Raw genomic sequence first — 22206 nt, forward strand, 5'->3', positions numbered from 1 at the left:
TGGGTTTCACAATTCTCCATTTATTTATTGATTTTCCCCACACACCTACACAAAGCTATAATTGTGTAAGTAAAATAAGCATAAGATACTTGTTACCTGTACTAGAAATGGTTTGTATACAGAGAACTTGAAACCTGAACTGCCCTGGCTTAACAAGCCAAGCTGCTGAGGCAGAAGGCAACTGTTTCTGTCATAGGTGCCTCTTCCTGGAGACTTGTCAGGGATGTTGTTTGGGCTAGTAGAGCACAGTTACCAAGGAAAGCCATCAGGTAAGCAGCTCCTCCTCCAGGTCAGCCTTAGCCCCTAGAAATGCTAGGCTGAGATGGTCTGCATAGTCTCCCAACCACCATTTTGATCTAATGGAGAGGTGCGTTCTTGTCGGCTTGCCTGACATCATACCATAAGCCAGAGTGGCAGGACGAAAAAAGGTAGTCAGGAAGGCCTCTGCCTTTCATCTGTTGTCTGCTGCCTTTGCACCATGGACCCAAGAAGGGAAGAAAAGAGAAGAAAATTCTATAGCACAACCAACTGTCTACTTGTGAGTAAGTGTACCCAAGCACCAGCTCATCGGTTTTTCCAGTCCCTTTTTTTTAGGATGACTGAGCAGAAAAGCTAATTGCCACAGCAGCCTCCCAGCTTCCCAGCTTCCCACCTAAAGTGGCTAGAAACAAAGTTTGTAATTTCTTTTTAGTCACCTGGAGTGGACTTGTGACTCTTCTCTCAGGCACCACAAGCATTTCCTTTGTCCTTCTAACAAACCTTATAGCCCACAATGCATTTTGCCAGTCTAGCTACTAAAACAATGACCAATTGAATTGGTGCATAGCAAACCCACACATACATCTCTGCAAGAAATATGGCTGATACATGTGTGCCCAAGGGCCAGTATGTGGCTAACCAAGGTTGCCTTGGAATGGATACAGCCCTTCAGAAACAGCTGCAACCCCAGCACTGAAACCAAGGTGGTACTCAAGGGGCTGGTTTGTAGTTTGCCCCATTCCAGGAAATCTGACAAAGTAAAGGGTGGTAAAAGGGATAATCCAACAGTTGCTGCACACACAGTTGTGGAACAGAGGTCAAACATTCAGCATGGCGCTCACACCTATTCAATAGATGGGAGAGCAAGACACATTGTAAGCAAAAACTGCCTAAACAAATTCATCAGACCCTGATACATTGAGATGGAGAACCTTTGGCAGGTGGCTCCCAGTATTCTATGAGTTAGTTTGACAGCACCTGTAGATCCTAAAAATGTGTGTGTTCTCATTCCAGTAAGAACCGATGACTGGAAATTTTATCACTTCTGCTTCATCATCCATTACTATCAGTATGATGCCTTGTCCTTTGATAACTCTCCCTCACCCATAATATTGACTAAGATTCTGGTTTGGGTTGTGGTTTGAGACAACAGAGTTTTCATGTATACCCTTATCAAGATGACAAGAGCACGCTGTCTGTAAAAGGATCAAACAAATGTGACTATGACAGTGAATCTCCTCATACAAGTCAACTGGACCTAGAAGTCATCCAAGACACTGGCTGTTCTGCAGGCAGCTGTAGTTCAACAACACCTGGAAAGATACAGGTTCCAGACGAACCTGTGCTACGAAAGCAAGCAAAGAAGAAATGTGCATCGTAGACTCCAGAAGGAAGGAAGCCTACTCTTTTCTGCAGTATTTGTCCATCTAACTTTGACCATAAGCAATCATATCCTCACTTGTGTTCAACTGGAGGAGGGATTAAGCACTGAAATTTGCACTGTTAAAAGTGGTACTAACTATGATCCAATTTAGCTCTATTAAGTCATTCAGATTTTTCCAACTGTTTATGTTAATCCTATTGAGCGTGCGCACACACCCATTCATATCTTCACAACAGAGAACTATTTTCAGCTTCATTACATACACACTTTGAATGCGCCTGCCTGTTTTATAGCAGACATATTTTCAGAGTTGCTTTCTTTTCTTTTTGGCTGCCGTACACCTAAAAAAAGTTAGTTTCGTCTACATGGTGGGGCAGCAGAGGTAGATGCCCCTCTCATCCACCAAGCACCTGCTATATTATGTGAAGCTATGTGGAAATTTGTACATGCAAACATGATTTGTATGATCTTCACCTCTTTTGTAAAAACAGCATGCAAATCGGAGCATCAACCTCATTTGTGGAGGGCATGCCTGTTTCTCTAATGCATGAAGAGTATTGCAAGCCTGCTAAGTGTAGGAACTGGGCTGTAGATTTCTGATAACTTCCTGCTACTAAATTATGAGAAAGAAAGAGAAAGCATACATCTAATTCTACCACCCACAGTCTGTTAATAGGCAAGGGTAATAAAGTGTTTCTCACAATATGGCTGCCATGTAGAGGCTGCTTGAAACTTCCTTCTCATGGCAGCTGGTCTACAGGGCCAGCAGTTTCATGCACTTCATGTCATCCTATGGACTGGTCCCCACAGTGCGATTTCTATCTATGCTGCAGCTTAATTTTTTTCAAAACAATTCATGTCATTCTTATTGCTAATCATCATCATCATAATTTTAATTGCTAATACCATGCCTATTCTTCATCATCATCATTTTGATTACTCATACCACACCCGTCACTGTGCTAGGCACCATGCATAAATTACTGTTTCTAATTATAGCTTGCTGGAGTATGGAAAGAAGCCATGTGGTAGGGCCAGATCTGGGAAGTGTGAGCTGGTGCGCATGAAATTGCTTGCAGTGTACACGAAAGACCACACAGAAGTGATTTCAGGTGGCTTCCCCCATGGCAGCCAGATCATATGAGGTGGTCCTCTAGAGCAGTGTTTCCCAGCCTTGAGACTCCAGCTGTTTTCGGACCACACTTCCCATCATCCCTGACCACTGGTCCTGCTAGGTAGGGATTATGGGAGTTGTAGTCCGAAAACAGCTGGAGCCCCAAGGTTGGGAAACACTGCTCTAGAGTCAATGTTTCAGTTTCATTCAGTATTCATTCAGATAGTGACTAAACTCCTGAAAGCCAGGTAATAGGTTTCTCTCCCCATTTTTCATAGTATCCCCCATATATTCATCAGGCCTTGAGTGTCTTCTAGCTGTGTCCTGACTGTATTTCTCTAAAGTTAGATATTTATAACTCAAGACCTGCACTTTGACAAGCAGTGTGACTTCTTTCTTCTCCTTGTTGCTGTTGACTTTATTTTTCTTGCACTCACATAGTCCCAAACCAGTGATGGGCAGCATGGCAGGGTGGCACTGCTCACCTGACTTCCAGTAAGTTGTGTCACTCCTGCTTACTAAGACCTAGAAGGAAGGAAAAAGGTGGCAGTGAGATTAGTGTGGTGCAAACACACTAGCAGGAGCACTGGTTTGGCTTCGTCAGCCCATTAGCACCATGCTGACCTTACTCCTCTACATCCTGGTCAGCAACAGTAATGCAGCTGAGCACTGCTGTCCCACCACATCTGATACTGACCTCCTCCTCCTTTCCAGTTCACCTATCCAACTCTACAGCCAGTTTTGTTTTGTGCTTGCTATGGCATGCCTGCAATGATTCCATTACGAATCATCTAACAGGCACTGGCGGAGGAGCAGGGGTGCGGGGGGAGCGCACTGCCCTGGCGGCACGATCCCGGTGGGGTGCTATCGCAGTCCCCCTCCCCTGTGCTGGGAGCCATGCCCCTGGGAGTGCATTAGCCATGCCCTCGCCTGCTCTCCACCCCCCTGCCAGAGCTTGAAACTCCGCCACTGCTAACAGGCTACTCTTGCTCGCCACACCAAGATGGATTTCTGACAGTTGGCCATGTAACTGGGACTATTTGAACTGGTTGGGGAACACACTAAATCATTTATTTGAACGACAGATAAGTTATTTTTCATGTTCAAATGAGCATGGTTACTCTCTAGCAGGGATAGGCAACCTTGTTTTTTCTATCAAAGCCCCCATATCTTCAAGGGTAATTGGTTGGAGGCCACATGCCATTGGTGGACATAGCAAGAGACAAATGTGTATTGAATTAATTAATAAAGATTAAATTCATAAAGAATAAAGATCACTCTTACTCAGTTTTAACCAGCTCCTACCCCTGTGGAGCTCTACACAGAAGTAAGCCCAACTGGGTTGATGAAATTACTTTCATATAAGCATACATATGTTTTCTTCAAGTCCATTAGGCCAATGAATCTTTTTTTCCATCTAAAAAGCAAGTGGAAGTAGATTTAATGTGCTACACGCACACATATACAAGGCAGAACAACCCTAAATTGTTCTCAATGATTTGGGGGACAATGACTTATTTTTGCAAAGTCATACAACCAGGGAAATGTTAGTTAAAACCCATCAGTATATTTTTCTTAAATGTAACACCACCTCTTCCAAATTTTCTGCAATTGTGCAGAAAGAGGAAAGCACTTCTTAAAACCAGGAACATTAAGGAGGATGTGAACAGTTAGAAAGGGGCTCCATTCCACTGGGATAGAAGAGTAGAGCAACTCCGGAAAGTTCTGGGGGGGCATATAAAATGAGGTTGGGGACTGCACCATTGGCTGCAGGTTGTTCACCTTTGCTCTCTATAGAAAAGATATCTTGTTGATCAGGCTTCCTGAAAGGGAATTTGAAAGACAAGAGTTTCTAATACACAATCTACAATTCAGTTAATAAACTCACATTATTTTCATATAAATACATTCATATTGGAACCTGCTATCTGCAGTTTGAGGATCATTGCATTTGTAGGTAATAAAGAAGCATATGGAATAGCCTACAATTCTTTAATTTATTTCAACCACATGCTGTTTTCCAACGTGATTGAACAGTGCAGTGTGCAGAAAAGTAATATTAGCAGCTCAACATAACAATAACAGAGACAGAAAATGTTTTTTTTTTTAAAACAACAACACCATAACATGCTGCACATGTAATAAACACTTCAGTGTTTTAGATCTGGTACAGACGGCACCATGTAGTTTCATTGAGACTTCAGCACAAGTAACTATATAGCAAGCAATCTAAATATGTTTCTTGGGGCATTTTCCAGATAAAGTTGGGTTTGTATGAGAGAGGGGACATGAATCTGAAAAAGTAGATTAATATTTTGAGGCACTGTTTCTTTTTGTTCTGTTTACTAAATGGAGTTTTACAACTAAAAACATGGTTTTGTGACTAAGAATGTGGAAAATTAGGCAGTATTAAATTTAAAGCTAAATATGTGCTGTTCTTTAATATTGCTCATTGATTTATTGTTGCATGCTGTAGTTTAAATGACTTTATATACTTTACCAAATTAAAACATTATTGAAGAGAGAGAGAGAAATCTAACTATTAAGGTTAGATTTTGCCACATTTGCATTGTGTATCTCCTTAATAAAACATCTTTTTGTATATCATTGTAACAGAAAATAATGTGATTTACTCAGTGTTTTGATAATACTCTTGTTGTGTAAAATCAGTTATCACAAATTGGGTGAATCTGTAACCTCTGAAATCAAAATACACAATTGTAGGCAACCTTTATGAGAAAAAAAAATCCAGACAGACTCTATGAAAATTGGACCTTGTGTATTTTTACATGTCTGCTTCCTGAAACAACTGGAAACACCTTGACCATTTGAGGGATATACTTTGAGCCCCCTATTTTCTGAGAGTGGTACGCTAACGTCCACGTCAGGCTCTTTGAGTAATCAGAGTACCTTGCCTGTATATGGTACATGAGTGGTTTGAACATTTTGGGGTATACATTGAGTCACCAGTTTTGTGAGGAGATGTAGATTGCATCAGGCTGCGTGTGCACCTGATTTCAAGATTGTAGCTGTTTGAGAAGTAACCTATCAATTTTGATAGCCTTGTAAGTGAGTGAGTGAGTGAGTCTGTCACTCAGGCCCAATTAGTGAGTGATATAATGTGATATAATAACTGTAAATCAAATACTCAAATCAAAGTCTGAAGAGGCTACGTACAGGATGGTATTCAACTGTTATTCAGAGGTGACACTTAAATTAATTAAACATGCCTAAGTTAGATCCATTAATTTCAACTTAGCTGAATACAAGCCACAGCTTGGCTTTCTTTCTGAAATGCCAGCTTCTCTTACGAAGGGTTTAAGTGTGAGGTGTAAAAATGCTCCTTTTCCAGACTTTAGCATAGACTAAGACTGGGGCCTTAGCCAGTTAGTTGTATAGAAGCCAGTGCAATGATTGTCTGAACCCACATCTATCACACTTGCAAGCATTGCATAGTGTTATTTTGAATAGGATAACGAAGTATAGTTATATTTATGTTAAGATGATTGAATGCTACAATTCTACAGATACAGTAGACTCGCAACCTACACACATTTAACTTGTGCACATTCAGCTTTACAAGCTTGGCAAATAAATAAATAGAAAGCGGGTGGGCATCTGGGGGGGGAATTTTGGCAATCCCACCCGCCATTGCACCCAATGTGATTTGATTATACACGATTTTGGCTTTATGCTCTGTCCCCATAATGTATCCCCTGCATAATTTGTGGGTCAACTGTACTGCCAAGATTTATCAGCTTTAAACAAGCAAATGTTCTTTTCCTGGTTTAGAATCTATTGTACCACCTATAATTATGTAGCAATTTTAGAATCATACAAATATTTGCAAGCAAATCATTATATTAACGTTAGCATGCCTATGTCTTGTGTACACACATTGCTTCTTTTTGTTGTTTGAATACTTCTTGTTCAAGTTGAAATAAGGTCTAAGTTGCATGTAAACCATTTGTTTCTTTAAAAGTTTTTCGTCTCTTTTTAATAGGCTTCCATTATGTGTTTTTACAGCAAATTTAGTAGTGGAGGAACGAACGAGACAGATGAAAATGAAAATGCACCGTTATAACCAGACAACAGAGTCTGGTTCTAGTCAAGAACTTGAACGTGAGCAATATACTAAGGTAAAGTTAGTGTTAAAATATAATACTTTATTTGGAAAGGGGAAGGAGAAACCTTGATTTAAAATACCATCTAACGCAAAAGTTTCTAGGAAGACTTGAAGTCACTACAAATGCTAACTTTATTTTGGGGGCATAATTTGATCCATTCAGTTTTTAAAGCGCATCAGAAGCATCAGAAGCTCCTGAAACAGTTGTCTTGCTACAGTTGTCTTTATTCCTATGTAATGGGAGCTGTAGAATCACCCCAGAGGGGCTTTCTGACTTCACAAGAAAGTGGCAAGAGTTATTTGCCTATTTGTGTTTGATGTTTTTCTCTTAGGTAGATATTTGGTATATTGTATTTTTCGCCCTATAGGATGCACTTTTTCCCCTCCAAAAATGAAGGGGAAATGTGTGTGCGTCCTATGGGGCGAATGCAGGCTTTCGCTGAAGCCTGGAGAGCGAGAGGGGTTGGTGCGCACCGACCCCTCTCACTCTCCAGGCTTCACGCAGCTCTCTGCAAGCCGTGGGAGCCTGGGACCGGGCTCCCACGGCTTGCGGAGAGTTGCCTGTTCTGGGGGCTGGGGTCGGGGGAAGCTTGGGCTTCCCCCGCCCCAGCTCCGCGCCTGGGGGGGAATAATTTTTTCCCCTTTATTTCCCCCCCAAAAAACTAGGTGCGCCTTATGGGATGGTGCGTCCTATAGGGCGAAAAATACAGTAATTGGAATAACTGGAATAAGTGTCTTGCCTCTTGGAGATACAGAGCAAGGCTTGGAATGGTTGATTTGATTTATAAGTGTTTACTAGATTATTAAATTTAAGATTTCAGTGTTCATGGGGGTTTTTCTTTCATTTTTTTAAAGAAAAACAAGCCTACCAATGAAACGTGACAATTCATTAATCAGAACAGGGAAAATGAGCAAGATGAGAGGGTGGAATATTTGAGAGACATTGCCCCAGTATGCTTACTACCGTTTCTGCAGCTGCTCCCTGTACTAGATTAGGTTGTATGCAAAACTACATCTAACATGGACTGTAGTTTGCCTTGATGCTGGGCTTGCATTTCAGGCAGGAACCTTCAGTCCTTCTTCTGTAGAACAGAATGAATATATATATATATATATCCCCAACAATAATCATGGAGTATGGAAGATAACATCAAGACACTACATAGCCAATCAAATTTTGCTTGCAATATCATTACTGAGGGCAAGCAAAACAACAGTTACCTTACTGGGAGGAATTCAGTATATCCCTGCATTGCCAAAGCAAATGTTTCCTCTTCTCCTGCACTCTGAGGATACTTTAATTGCCTCTTGTACTCTGAGGATACTTGAATTGCCTCTCACAGTATAATGTCACAAAATGGAGCAACATCTAGTTGCCTTGATAATGCTGGAGCACGTGTCTTTCCACCTGCTCCTGTATAATGTATAAAGTTCTCCCTGTGTGCATATTTACTCCAAAAAGTTTGCCAAAGGAGAGTCCCTTTTCACAGGGGCTTGGATACTTTATGAAAAGATGTTCCCCATTTTAGTTTAGGCTTAGATTGGAGACGTTAAACAGTGGAACCCTGGGTTCATTCTGAAATCTGTCGGGCACATAATGAGGCTGATCTTAATTATATCTGCATAATGGTTCTTGCACTCCATTATAAGCTGGAGATTTTGGGAGAAGCAACATTTTTAAATATACGCCAGGGTGGAGAAATTTTTGTACTATGCTTTCTCACTGCTCAGATATATCTGTATTTTAGTGGGCTGGGTATTATTTATGTTATTACTGCTGTATTTAATATTTGTGATGCTTTCTATGCACATATGTACATTGTCCCGGAATCTCTTGGCTACAACAGCTGGGCTAGTGAGGAGAGAGGTCAACCACAAGCCCAGGCTTGGATGTTATGCTAAGCCAAACCTTGATTTACCGGTAGTTCAGCACAGTACAGCGGTTTAAAAAGACCACGAAGGAACAATGTGCGAGCTCGTCTTTGGGAGCCCCCACCTTTGTTTAACTTACCATAGCCATTGTTAAGATTTTTGTTGCATAGCTTATGAGATAAGTTCAACAAAAGGGGGGGGGGCTGATATACAAAATAGCAAAAGACATCTATGAGCATATGAAAGCTTAGTACATCTAAATATTTCCAGTACATTTCAACTCAAGAGAATACTCTTTGAACAGGTTGCTTCAGTTTTCAAATGTAGCTGGCTATTATAATTTTAGGACTAAAATCCCTATGATGTGCAATAGATGCTATCAGCTTTACTTCATACCTTAACATTATACTTAAAAATCTGTGCATCTTTCCCAAGGTACAGTACCAAGTATTAGCTGTAGTCTATTTTGTAGGTATGTGTGTTCATGTCTTACTGAAATCCATGCAGTTCCCACTGGTTTCAGTACATGAATGTGCACAGCTAGGTGTTAATAGCCGCCATTGTTAACAATGCTGACTGCCATTATGCTTATTTATTTAATTAGGTTATTTACCTAATTAAATAACTTTACGTTACCGTAAAGTTCCGGGGTGGGTTACAACAATAAAATATACAATTATAAAATAAAGCAAAAGCAACCATAAAGCAAGAAAAGCATGAAAACAGTTAAGAACAGTTCCACATATAAATCATTTAAAAATAATTCCATATATAAAAACAATAGAAACATTTTTTAAAAAAACAATAAGAATAAAAAACACCCAGTAAGTTAAAAATACTTCCAATACAGATGTGGACTGGGATAAAGGGCTCTACTTAAAAGTCTTGTTGAAAGAGTATATGGTCTTTGGGGAACAGTGAAAGGACAGTAGAGATGGCACCTCTCTAATATGTAGCAGGAGGGAATTCATAGAATGAATCATAGAATTAGAGAGCTGGAAGGGACCCTGAGAATCATCTAGTCCAACCCCTTGCCATGCAGGACTATGCAGCTGTCCCATATGGGATTGAACCTGTAACCTTGGTGTTATCCGCACCACACTCTAACCAACTGAGAATTCCAATGGGTAGGTGCTACTGTGTTAAAGGCCTGATTCCGACATAATATGGAATGGACCTCCTGATAAGATGGCATCTGCAGGAGACCCTCTCCTGCCAAGTGCAGGGGTCAATTGGATATTTAAGGGCTGAAATGCTCTTTCAGCTGAATTGGACTTTGTACACATTCTGAACATTTGTGCTAGTAAGTAGTAACTGCCAGTACTGGTGTAGTACACTGTTTTCTGACAGTATAAGCAGGAATAGACATTTGTATTCCCCATAACGAGCCATTCTGTATGGGCTCATCAAATGTTAGGAACAGCACAGGGACCAGCAAAGCTCCTCCTAGGGTTGTGGGTATCCAGGCATGCTAAATGTCTGCCTAGAAGCTTCTTTATGGGGTATAAACATAAAGCAGATGTCATCATCACTTATCAACCCCTCAGTTTTATATCTTCAATTAATACAGCCCTTGAAGGTTGTCAACATGCTAAAATGCTACTATTGTCAACAGAAATTTAAAAAAATAAATAAATGCCACCAGGCCAATGCTGAAAATGAGAATGCTAATATCATCTTATGAGACTCCTTGGCACAATGCTACCCAGTAGTTGGTTTCTTGTTTATTCATAGCAACTTTAGAGAGCCTTCACCAAGCTGGGGCCCTCCAGGTGATTTGGACTACAACTGAGCTAGCATAGCCATGATGGGGCTGATGGGAATTGTAGTCCAAAGAAGCTGGAGCACATCAGGTTTGGGAAGGCTGGTATAGAACTACTTAGAACTGAAATCATTTATAAGCGAGGCCATTTATTATTATTATTATTGAGGAAAACTGGCCCCTGAGCCATTTGTTATATTCTGAGAACTATTCCCTGTCAGTGGTGGAGCTTCATGCTCTGGCACCGGGGGGCGGAGAGCAGGCGGGGGCAGGGCTGACGTGTGTCCTGGGGACGTGGTGCGCATCCTGGGGGCATGGCATGCCGCCCACAGGGGCGTGGCGTCCAGCGCAGGCGGTGGAGCAGCCGCAATGGCACCCCACCGGGATCGCGCTGCCGGGGGTGGTACGCTCCCCCCGCACTCCTCTTCCTCTGCCAGGGTTCCCTGTACTGGTCTGGCAAAATAAAACGTTATTTTGGGGGTTTCTTTCAATAATAATAATGATGATGATGATAGAAATTTTCTGGAGTTTACCAGTGTCACCATGAAGCTTTTCCCTCCCTCACACTGTGTCAAGAGAACTCAAACTTTCTCTTTTAACTCTTTAGTATAACATACAAGCAGATCAGTACAGAAGTTGTGATAACGTCTCTGCCAAATCATCAGATAGTGATGTCAGTGATGTGTCAGCCATTTCCCGTGCCAGCAGTGCCTCACGTCTCAGCAGCACAAGCTTTATGTCAGAGCAATCAGAGCGCCCGAGGGGCAGAATCAGGTGAGTTTGCAATGTAGACATATATAGATATTTCAAATAGTCGATTCTTTACGCGCATATACAAACAGCAATTGCTAGTTGCAAGGGGGGGCAGAGGAAAAAAGGAAACTCAAACTTTGGATTATGACTGCTGAAGCAGCAAAACAAAATCTGAGCAGCTATCAATAGTGGGTCAGCTTAAAAACCAGAACTTTAACAGAATCATTTATTGCAAAGCCATAGTCATACAATCATTTATTATGAAGAGGAAATTAAATACTGTTGGGTACAGGAGCTTGCAGTCTCAAAGGCTTTATGAAACCAAGGCTACAAGCCAAAACCACACTTTACCGGGGAGTAAGCCCCAATGAATTCAATGGACTTCACCTCTGAACTGATATGGAAATCAAAGTTTCAGGAATGCTTTTGAAATACCAACATTTTCTTTGAAAGGCGTTCCATATATTTCATTAAAATTTCAAGCCATTCGTCTTAACATAATCAATGGGGCCCTATAGTCCCACAAGGGAAGCTTTTTCTTTCTTTGTTTGTTTTTTGTATTGCAGCCAGTTAACCCTATGGAATGTTTGTGCACATGCAGTACGAACTTCTTAGATAGTGTCCTTTTCTTGATGTGTCTTTGTAGACCTTTAAATCTAACCATGGTTGCATGGGACCCACTTTCCTGTGAGTGGCTGCCATGTGGTTGAAGTAGTGCTTAAATGATGCAACCACACTAGCAGAGAGTCGGTGGGGTGGGTCTTCTCCTCACCTCCTCCCAGCAGGGGACTGCACACTTGAATTCTCTATGTGAGGCTGGTTCTTTCAAACATCATCCCATCTGCACAGGAGCCAGACATGGAAAAAAGAATGTCCTATGTGACCAGGGTAACATTTAAAGGTGTCCTAAGCTGTCTTCCATAGTACAGTGGTGCCCCGCAGGACGAATGCCTCGCAAGACGAAAAACCCGCTAGACGAAAGGGTTTTCCATTTTTCGATGCGCTTCGCAGGACGAATTTCCCTATGGGCTTGCTTTGCAAGACGAAAATGTCTTGCGAGTCTTGAGATTTTTTTCGCTCCCCCCCCCCCTTTTTCTAAGCCGCTAATAGCCTTTTAGCCGCTAAGCCGCTAAGCCTTTAATAGCCGTTAAACCGCTAATAGCGCTAATCCGCTAAGCCGCTAATAGGGTTGCTTCGCAAGACGAAAAAACCACTAGACGAAGAGACTCGCGGAACGGATTAATTTTGTCTTGCGAGGCACCACTGTAGTGATTGAAAAGGTTGGATTGAACAGAAGCAATGTATTCAGTTGCCTGAGATCCTGCAACAGTCATATTTGTAGAATAATAGTTGCAACAAGTATACATTTTGTTCTGCATGCCATATGTTTGCCACTGCTTTGTGTTTTTTTCTACAATCGAGTGGTATATAAATTTTTATGAAATAAATAAATAAAATATTGTAGGGTCAAAATCCTTTTGCTTTGTTACTGCCTAGTTCCTCTGTCATTTTAGGAGCATCATAAATTCAGGTTAATATGTTTTGTTTTGCTTTTAACATGAAGCTAAAAGTTTTGTTGTTATTACAAAATATATTGTCAACACTCCAACATTTATTCAACATTAATTAAGATTGTGGCCTTCTATCTCCTAGCTTTACCAGCTTTTCAGAGATTTTCCAGGTAGCAGCTATTGCAAATCATTAACTCAGAACATATTGAAAGCATTCAAAAAAAATCCCACCCTCTGGCTCTTTTTAATGAAAAAATGGTATTTGGTTTTTCTTTTGGGGGGGATCGGGTGGGAGTAGAGAATCATAGAATCATAGAGTTGGAAGAGACCACAAGGGCCATCGAGTCCAACCCCCTGCCAAGCAGGAAACACCATCAGAGCACTCCTGACATATGGTTGTCAAGCCTCTGCTTAAAGACCTCCAAAGAAGGATACTCCACCACACTCCTTGGCAGCAAATTCCACTGTCGAACAGCTCTTACTGTCAGGAAGTTCTTCCTAATGTTTAGGTGGAATCTTCTTTCTTGTAGTTTGGATTCATTGCTCTGTGTCCGCTTCTCTGGAGCAGCAGAAAACAACCTTTCTCCCTCCTCTATGTGACATCCTTTTATATATTTGAACATGGCTATCATATCACCCCTTAACCTCCTCTTCTCCAGGCAAAACATGCCCAGCTCCCTTAGCCGTTCCTCATAAGGCATCGTTTCCAGGCCTTTGACCATTTTGGTTGCCCTCCTCTGGACACGTTCCAGTTTGTCAGTGTCCTTCTTGAACTGTGGTGCCCAGAAGAGACTGAATGTTACCTGAGAACTTGAGCAATCTGATGGGATAGGCTGGAATCCCATCTCTGCATTATAGCACAGCTATAAGTTAGTATTAATTAATAACATAATGTCCAACACCAAACAACCTCGGCGTGATGGGGACTACAACTCCCATCATCCCTAACCATTGGCCATTCTGGCTGAGGCTGATTAAAGTCATAGTCCAAAACATCCAGAGCGTACCATGTTGGGAAGGGCTATCCTATGCCTTTGAGCTAACAGCTCCTGCAGTATCACTGCCATGGAGTGAGTGATGGGAGGCAATATCAGTTTACTGAAAGCTTGCATTCCCCCCCCCCTTTGTGAGCTGTCCCAAAACTCATTTTAGAGGGCAGGTATATAAATAATAGAAGGGACACGGGTGGCGCTGTGGGTTAAACCACAGAGCCTAGGACTTGCTGATCGAAAGGTCGGAGGTTCGAATCCCCGCGGCGGGTTTAGCTCCCGTCGTTCGGTCCCAGCTCCTGCCCACCTAGCAGTTCGAAAGCACCCCTAAGTGCAAGTAGATAAATAGGGACCGCTTTCTAGCGGGAAGGTAAACGGCGTTTCCGTGTGCGGCGCTGGTGCTGGCTCGCCAGATGCAGCTTTGTCACGCTGGCCACGTGACCCGGAAGTGTCTTCGGACAGCGCCAGCTCCCGGCCTCTTGAGCGAGATGAGCACGCAACCCTAGAGTCGGTCACGACTGGCCCTGACAGGCAGGGGTACCTTTACCTTTACCTTTATATAAATATGGGATGCGGGTGGCACTGTGGGTTAAACCACAGAGCCTAGGACTTGCCAATCAGAATGTTGGCAGTTCAAATCCCCATGACGGGGTGAACTCCGTTGCCCAGTCCCTGCTCCTGCCAACCTGGCAGTTCGAAAGCACGTCAAAGTGCAAGTAGATAAATAGGTACCACTCCGGCGGGAAGGTAAACGGCGTTTCCGTGCACTGCTCTGGTTTGCCAGAAGCGGCTTAGTCATGCTAGCCACATGACCTGGAAGCTGTACGCCGGCTCCCTCGGCCAATAAAGCGAGATGAGCCCCAGAGTTGGCCACAACTGGACCTAATGGTCAGGGGTCCCTTTACCTTTACATAAATATGGAAAAAATAAATAAATCTGATGACCTCTAGGTTTCAGCAACATTAGAGAAGCTCAGCAAGTAGGTAGAGAAAACATGCAAATTTTGGTAACTGCAAGGTACAGGGAGGTCTTGGGTCTCCAGCAAGTGGCAGTGGCTATAGGTAACCTGTCTTTGTGTGTTCCACTGGGGAAGGGAAGCAAAGAGACTATTTTCCTTCCACAACTACCTTCTGCCTCAAATTTGGGGAGGGAGACTCTTGATAGAGCTGAACCGAATTTTCATGAGTTTAGATTTTCCTGTTAAAATGTATCTGCCTGGTGACAGAGCTCAAACAGCTGAGAAAATGGCATTGAGTTATATAGCAGCACATTAGCGTACATATTGTAACTGATATGACTTCAGCGAGTACTAGATAGATAAGGCCAACCATCTCCCAGCCTGTCTCTTCCTTATAGCAGCGATCCATCCATTCGGTTGCAGCAGCCTGTAGATTTAGGATGGTCCATAAACCTGTTCAATACAGTGGTGCTATGCGGCCAAGCAAGTTCCTCAGGAGTTGCACCCCATCAGTTTTTATAAATGTCACAGCCAATGATAGCCTATTTCCCTGAAGTCTGCATCTCGCTTACTTCAGAGCACAGAAGCATAGGATGCTGCCTTATATGGAAGCAGACAAGTGGTCCTCATTATTGTGTATACTGATTGACAATCACTCCAGGTTTTCAGCCAGCAGCCTAACCTGAATATTCTGGGGGTTGAACCTGAAACCTTCTGTATTCCAGGCAGATGTTCTGCCATTGAGCTAAGGTCCTTCCCTCACACACTAAGATTTCATATGCATCAATCATGTGAAAGTGGAGTGTAATTCATAGCCTGGGACTGCTTAAGTGATTATAAGATCAAAGGGTATATTTCGTTCCTTTTTAGAAACCTAATAAAAGTGTTAAAGAGTTTCCTTGCAGTTTTCTTCTTCAGGATAGGAAAGAGGTTGAGTAAGTCTTGAATATAAGTTGTAATACAGAATGGACATTTCATTTTCCCCTGCTTTATTTTTTTTTTAAAAAATAGAACATTTTGCATATTTAATTACTTCTCAAGGTTTTTACATTTTATTCAAGAAATATGTGACTCAAATAAAATCATTTTAAAACAATAGTCCTGCAAAGATCAGGCATTCATTATTGTTACTGAGTTATAATTTTAAAATTGTTTTAGTTAATGAATTCCTAGCAGACACATCTAACTTTGCAATCTCAAAAGTTCATATCTCTAAGGACAGCAAAGTTAACACAGCTGATAGTGAGCTGTTAACTTAAAAAAGAGAGAAAAAAACACATACAAAGCAATCAGTAGCTTTAGATTTGTGATTCTTGGTCTGCTTATGAGAAATGAAAGCGCTTTTGAATTGTCCCTGTTCAACAGGACAGGTTGAATGGCTTAATTGAAAGGTTCTTGTTCAGTTAATTGTTAAAGGTGAAGAACATTGCACGGCAATAATAGATCAGTTCTCATAGAATGAAACCCTGAAACAGAAAATAATTGCCTTCTTAGAATTAGCCAGCTGGGGTCTATGTTATTGTTTAAGTTGCATTTGGGTTTGTTTGTTTTTTAAAATCCAAAGTTGGTTGTTTCTTTTTTTCTTGCTTGCTTTGTAGTGCTCTAAAATAATGTGTGAATGTAGAGCTAGTGCCTGTAGTTCCTTATTTTTATTTTGAGTTATTTACATTTTAATTTTGCATGCCTGCATGTTTTGACTATGGAAAAGGTCAAAGTCCTTAGAGAGCTGCAAAAGTGATGGCAAAAAAGAAAGAAGGATATCATGGGAATTAGATGGCGAGACGGGGCACAGAGAAAAAAAAATGAATATGGAAGAAAAGAAAAGGAGAAGGCATACTGTTGCTGATGTGAGGTAAAAGTTAGCTTCCTTCCCTTGTATATTTATTCCTTCATTCTTCGTCCTTGCTATTTTAATTATAGGAGTATTTAATACTTTAGGGCTATCTAGGTGTATTTAATACTTTAGGAGTATTTAATACTTTAGATGTCCTAGCCTATGACGTGCTTGGTTATTATCTCAAATAAGAGCAAGGAGAAGAGATCTTCATTGTGTGATGTGTCCTGGTTTTCCTCCTGGTCAACAATTTTGAATTCATAGTGGTCACTTTCAGTTACAATTACATCTAGGTATCCTAAAATTCAGGAGAAAATTCTACAAGGTCATATGAGACAAAAACGTAAGTCTTATCCACACAGAAAGGTTAGCTGCCCTTTCACTATTCCATCTATATTGTTTTGCAAGTGTCATTCCCACACTTTTGCTTAATAAAAAGTATAATCTGAACTACTTTGGAAAGTAAAGCTATGTTAACATAGGCTTTTGTAGCGATTGAAATGAATGTTCATTTTTCTTGAGCCCAAATAGTAGGAGCTAGTCATTTTGCCCTTATCCTTCCTGTGGCCCACTGAGTGCATTCAAATGAACCTTTTGCTCCCCTCATGGTTTGCCTTTGGGAGTTATAGTGCAATTAATTTCTGCAGAACTGTATTATTTATTTTTTGAAAAGGTCCATTCTCTTTCCTTCAAATACCATCTTATAATGGAAAAATTCAGAAGTAACTGATTCCAGGCCAGTGAAGCAAGCCCCACACAGTGGAGATTGCAATCCTATGATACAACAAGGCTGGTATTGGTGTCACTTGGGTTAAGAGGGACAGAAGAAAGTTCATTGCATGAGGCAAATTAAAAGTAAAACATATTCAGCTGCCATCTTTTGATTTGGCAAGTTCTGTGAGCCCAATACCCTGATGCGCCTGGCATCTAGTGTACAATCTTCCTCTCACTTGTTCTCTCTCTCCCTCCCCCTTTTCCTAGAATGGTGGTGGGTTGTTGTTTTTTTTATTCATTATTGTTATATAAACAGGGCCTGTAAAAAACAACAACACCCAGTGCATTAATGGACAGTGACAGTGTTTGCATTCAGTTTAGTGATGTATTGGCTACTTTAAAGTCAGCACACAGCAGCAGCAGCCTTAGTACTTGAGGCTGTAATCCTGCACCCAGTTTCCTGGAGTAAGACCTACTGAACTTACTTCTGAGTAGACAAGTCTAGGACTGCACTGTAAGATGCTGCTTCTCTGTCTTTTCACCAGGTGACTGATTTTAGAGACTAGATCTTATTGCAAGGATACAGATGAGCTGGTTCATATGTTTTGTGAATGATCCCAGGATATTTCCTTGCATGTACACACATAATTTGCAACATGGCTGGTTGGGATTAATGACCAGCATCAGATGCTGTGATTGTAACTAGGAAAAATGCTAGAATTCCATTGCATTCTAAAAAAAATAATACTAGAAAATTATGAGTGTAGACTTGTGAGGCCCTGGCACAGTTTGCAGGAGAGAGAAGACGGGGATGTAATCTGGTAACCACCCTCTTAGAAAGGGGTCACTTCGGGCCCTTGGCTGGAGGAAACCTAGGACTCAGCTATGCAGCTACAAATAAAACATTTTAAGTGTGTTGTAAAGTGCATTATGTGACCCTGGATAGCAATGGTGAGTTATGACAAATCCAATATATTTTTCAAAACATTTTTTTAAAAATGCATTTTCACAACTTTTTAAATATGTGACTAGATTCCACCCTAGTAGCAAATCTCTGGCTTTTTTTCAGCCTAACTGCCAGCCCCAGTAGCAGGGGGCTCTCACCTGTACACCCATTGTGACTTCCCACCCCTTTTAAGCCAAGCACAATTTTTCTGCACACTTTGCGGGTCCCGGATGATCCTTTCCCCCATTTCTATGCCCAGTGCATTTACATGCAGGATAACTTATTCGGAAACTTGAGTACTTGGTGCTCCTTATCCTGTTTGGAAACTGAAGACATGAAAACAGCTCAGAAATGCAGCATCCTTCTACAGGCATTTTGCTGCTGCCCAAGTTTTGTTCTCCTAAAACTAAACAAAGGAATGCTTAGGGTAATTTACTTTTGGGTTCACCTTCTGTTTAAGGTCAGCAAGAGGATTTGCAGTGGTTGTCGCCTAGATGTTCAGGCTTGCTTTTGAGACATAAAAGGATGACTTAGCTCTGGTTATCACAAAGCATGTGTCTGGCAGGCTGCAGATTTTTCCATGGCTCATCATCAAATTCTGCCTTTGCATCTCATTAGAGACGTGCATAAATTGGGATTTTACTATGCACTCTTTCTTACTAACAAGGAACTGTTAACGTTTCCCATATTACAGACGTTTCTTTTGCCTCATATTCATACAAATGGATTTTCCCCACCGTTAATAAAACGGAAAGTGCGTTTCTAAAAGCACTACAATGTGTAGTTTAAATAGTACTCACTATCTAGAGATGATTGCAGAAGCAGTTTACGGAGGGGAGAGGGGAGGCACTATTTTAGCTTTCCAGCAGGTGGGTCACTGTTGCTTAATGGGATGGAGAGAGGCGAGGCAAGGCGATGAGGAGGCTGGCACAGTGCAAAGGCAACAGTGGAGCCAATCTGGTACACCTGTTGATACGTACAACCAAAACCCATAATAACAATAATAACACAAATTAACAACACAAATTTATATACAGTAATATCCCTATGCCTACTCCTTGTTTATCACCACTCTCTCCCCCCTCTATTTCCCACTGTTATCCTCCTTGTCACTTAGATATTCATTCCAAATTTCTTCGTATTTATCCATTCTTATTTTGCGTTGACAAGCAATTCTTTCATATGTAGCTAACCTGTCCATATTATCAATCCATACGCTCTGTGGAATCTTTTTGCCCAAAGATAAGTTCTGAGAAGTGGGTAGTTTGCAGGGTCATGGAGGACTGTTCTGCCCATAGCAAACTTTGCATGGGGCTCCTTGTCTGTGTTGAGTGCCTCTGCTCAGACACTTACGATACCATTAACTATCAGTCAACAATACATTGCAGGAGATTGCATCTAGTCAGATGACCCTTGAGATCCCTTTTAACTCTACAAATTATATGATTCCACATGTGAAGCCAACAATTTCATCATCATCATCATCATCATCATCATCATCATCATATTGTCTTATGAGCAGCAGGTTGCTTATCATCAATTGGCATCTGCCATGTTCATTATCGTAAATGTAGGTCACCAGCTCAGAATATGCCATACGTATTTGGTACACTGGTCCATGGTGCTGATCTCAAGTTGTTCACTACGTCCCTAGACCAACAAAACTGAGCACCTACTAATGAGAAGATTTTATTATTAGACACCCAACACTTGAATCGTTAGAGTTGTACACACGAATGCAATGGCAAGTGTCGGAATCGACAGACGGCAAGCTTTTGTGAATCATATCACATTTAGTCTACTGAAGCATTCAGTTTGGTTTTACATCATAGTTACATTCTAAGACAATGCATGTTTACTCAGAAATAGCTTCTGCTGACTTGAATGGGGCTTATCACCAAGCATATTTGCAGAGAACCGCAACCTTGCCTAGCTGATTATTTGTCCTAGCTCCAGAGTTTTTGTACTGCTGACAGAATGGCCAACTGTAGATGATCTGAGGTCCCACTTCAGTGTGGCACACTTTGAATAACAGTGGGTAGTTTATTTTTAGAAATATTATGTTCCTCATTAAAGGGAAGTGATTATCTTTTCCTTTAGTCCAGGAATGCTACATGCTCTCAAGTTATTAGCATTCATGAGCAATCTCCTTGTAAAGAACTCCATAGGGGCTCAGAATTAGTATGTGATTCTGTATTTGTCAGAGAAGGCAGAAGCATTCCAACTAGCTCTGTCACAAGTCAGTGTGAGTCTGTCTAAGGACTAGAGTCATTAAACGCTATATATTGACAGCAAGGAAGATCCTGGATTATTAAGATGCTGTTGATTCCTTACTATTTGGAATCAGAGCTGGCCTGCTACTGAACAAAGATTTCTCTTGCTAAAAGATGAACACTCCTGAAAAAGCGCATTAAAATTTACTATTTCAGAGGCGATTGTGACTACCTTGATTACGGAGTAAGATGTATTTTCATAGAGTACATAGGTGAGTTTCTGTAGAAAGTAGCTGATAAGTATCTATGAAATTGCTTAATTACATTTACATTCAGTTTTGTGATCATTTTACGTACAACTCCACAGAGTCAAAAAAAATGGTTACAAACTATGACATTAATTAAATCAAATTAATGCAATCATCAATATGATTATGCTTGTGTGTGTGTGTATGATTGACCTTCATTTTTAAATGTGACCTTGATAATTTCAAAGTGATTTAATTATATTGTTTTTGCATGTTGCCTAATTTTAATACCATTTAATGATTAGAGAATGCCCTTTTAATTTCTTCCAGCTAATTGGGTTCACACTACTGAAGTGAAGCATTAAGAAAATGGTAGTGAAGTTTAACTTGAAAATCAGTGCTTTCATATAAAATTTTGGCATCTAGGATCCAAAGCACCGTGGGGTGGGGATTTCATCTTTTCTGTCTAACGGCAGCCCCTCTGCACTCCCTGAAAAGCCTCCAGGGAATTTTTGAGACCTTGGATTATTAAATCATTAGTCCAGGGAACTGTGGATTAGAAAAGGGAATATAAAAGTTTTTCCTTGTGTGAAAACTCACTTGCGGAAAGTACCACCGGATTTGGGAATGTGTCTTTTGCTGAGAAGGACATGGCCTGCAAGCAGGACAAAAATCCATGCGACAGAATTCGAAGATCTATTTTAGACTGTTTCAAGGGCTTGGGCCTTCCCAGTGGGAGTTTTTATCTTTCATTTTTGAACTTCAGGTGCCCATATTTCACAAACAATTTTCAAGAGTCTTCTGATTTTCAGTCATTTGCAGTGTGGCATGAGAGGCTGCTTTAGAAAGTTTCAGGAAACAAAAACCCAATTCTAAAGCAGAGAGCTAGTTTAAGTAGGCACAAGGGATTATATATAACCAACAGAACTGTCATCTCTTTTTCTTGGAATGGCAGATTCCTATGACATATCAAAAACTTTATTTTAAAAATCCATCTTTTCAAAAATGGCTCCTGGGATCCTGGGAAATGTAGTTTCCCAGGGCACCTTACTATGATCATTGTAACATTGGTGTGCTACATGTGTCAGGAGTCCTTGTGCTTATATGTCATCCCTCCCAAAACAATAACACCTCTATGGGGCTGTGATGTATACCCGTGTTCTTTGTGGGCAACCTCTTCATGTTCCCCTTGAATGAGGATTTTTTTCTGTTAATTGTCATCTCAGTGGTTTTCGTTTCAAAATAAATCACTACAGTTGAAATTATACTGGAATAAAACAGCATGAAGTAAGATTATTTCTTCAGAATCATCTAATTTTACCTGCAGTCCATCAATAATGACAGCTCTGCATCCCTATTTATTTCAAGATTTCACAGCATGTCCATATAAGCCAATTTTGCCTGATACACATATTTTTTGGAAGCAATTTCCCCTATTACAATTATTTTATATGTTGTTACATTTATATATGGCACTGATATATGCAACACAAAACTGGGAGGAGAGTAAATGATCAAAGAACG

The 22206-nt window shown here is 41.0% G+C and overlaps 1 protein-coding gene across 50 annotated transcripts in view; it reads left to right on the plus strand.

Annotated features, from left to right (window-relative positions):
• Positions 1-22206, plus strand: part of RIMS1 (regulating synaptic membrane exocytosis 1) — a 241366-nt gene that overhangs the window by 186657 nt on the left and 32503 nt on the right. For 22 of the 50 annotated variants that reach the window (XM_080997895.1, XM_080997928.1, XM_080997917.1 and 19 more), the window contains 3 exons: positions 6783-6895; positions 11124-11290; positions 16436-16579. The exons of 9 other annotated variants lie outside the window; for them this stretch is intronic. In XM_080997895.1, the coding sequence (XP_080854021.1) occupies positions 6783-6895; positions 11124-11290; positions 16436-16579 (424 nt within the window). The remainder of the gene's footprint in view (positions 1-6782; positions 6896-11123; positions 11291-16435; positions 16580-22206) is intronic. 19 more of the 50 variants (XM_080997940.1, XM_080997938.1, XM_080997912.1 and 16 more) reach the window with 1 other exon arrangement.

The sequence above is a fragment of the Podarcis pityusensis genome, assembly GCF_964106645.2.
Source record: "Podarcis pityusensis genome assembly, chromosome: 3".
Classification (NCBI taxonomy): Eukaryota; Metazoa; Chordata; class Lepidosauria; order Squamata; family Lacertidae; genus Podarcis; species Podarcis pityusensis.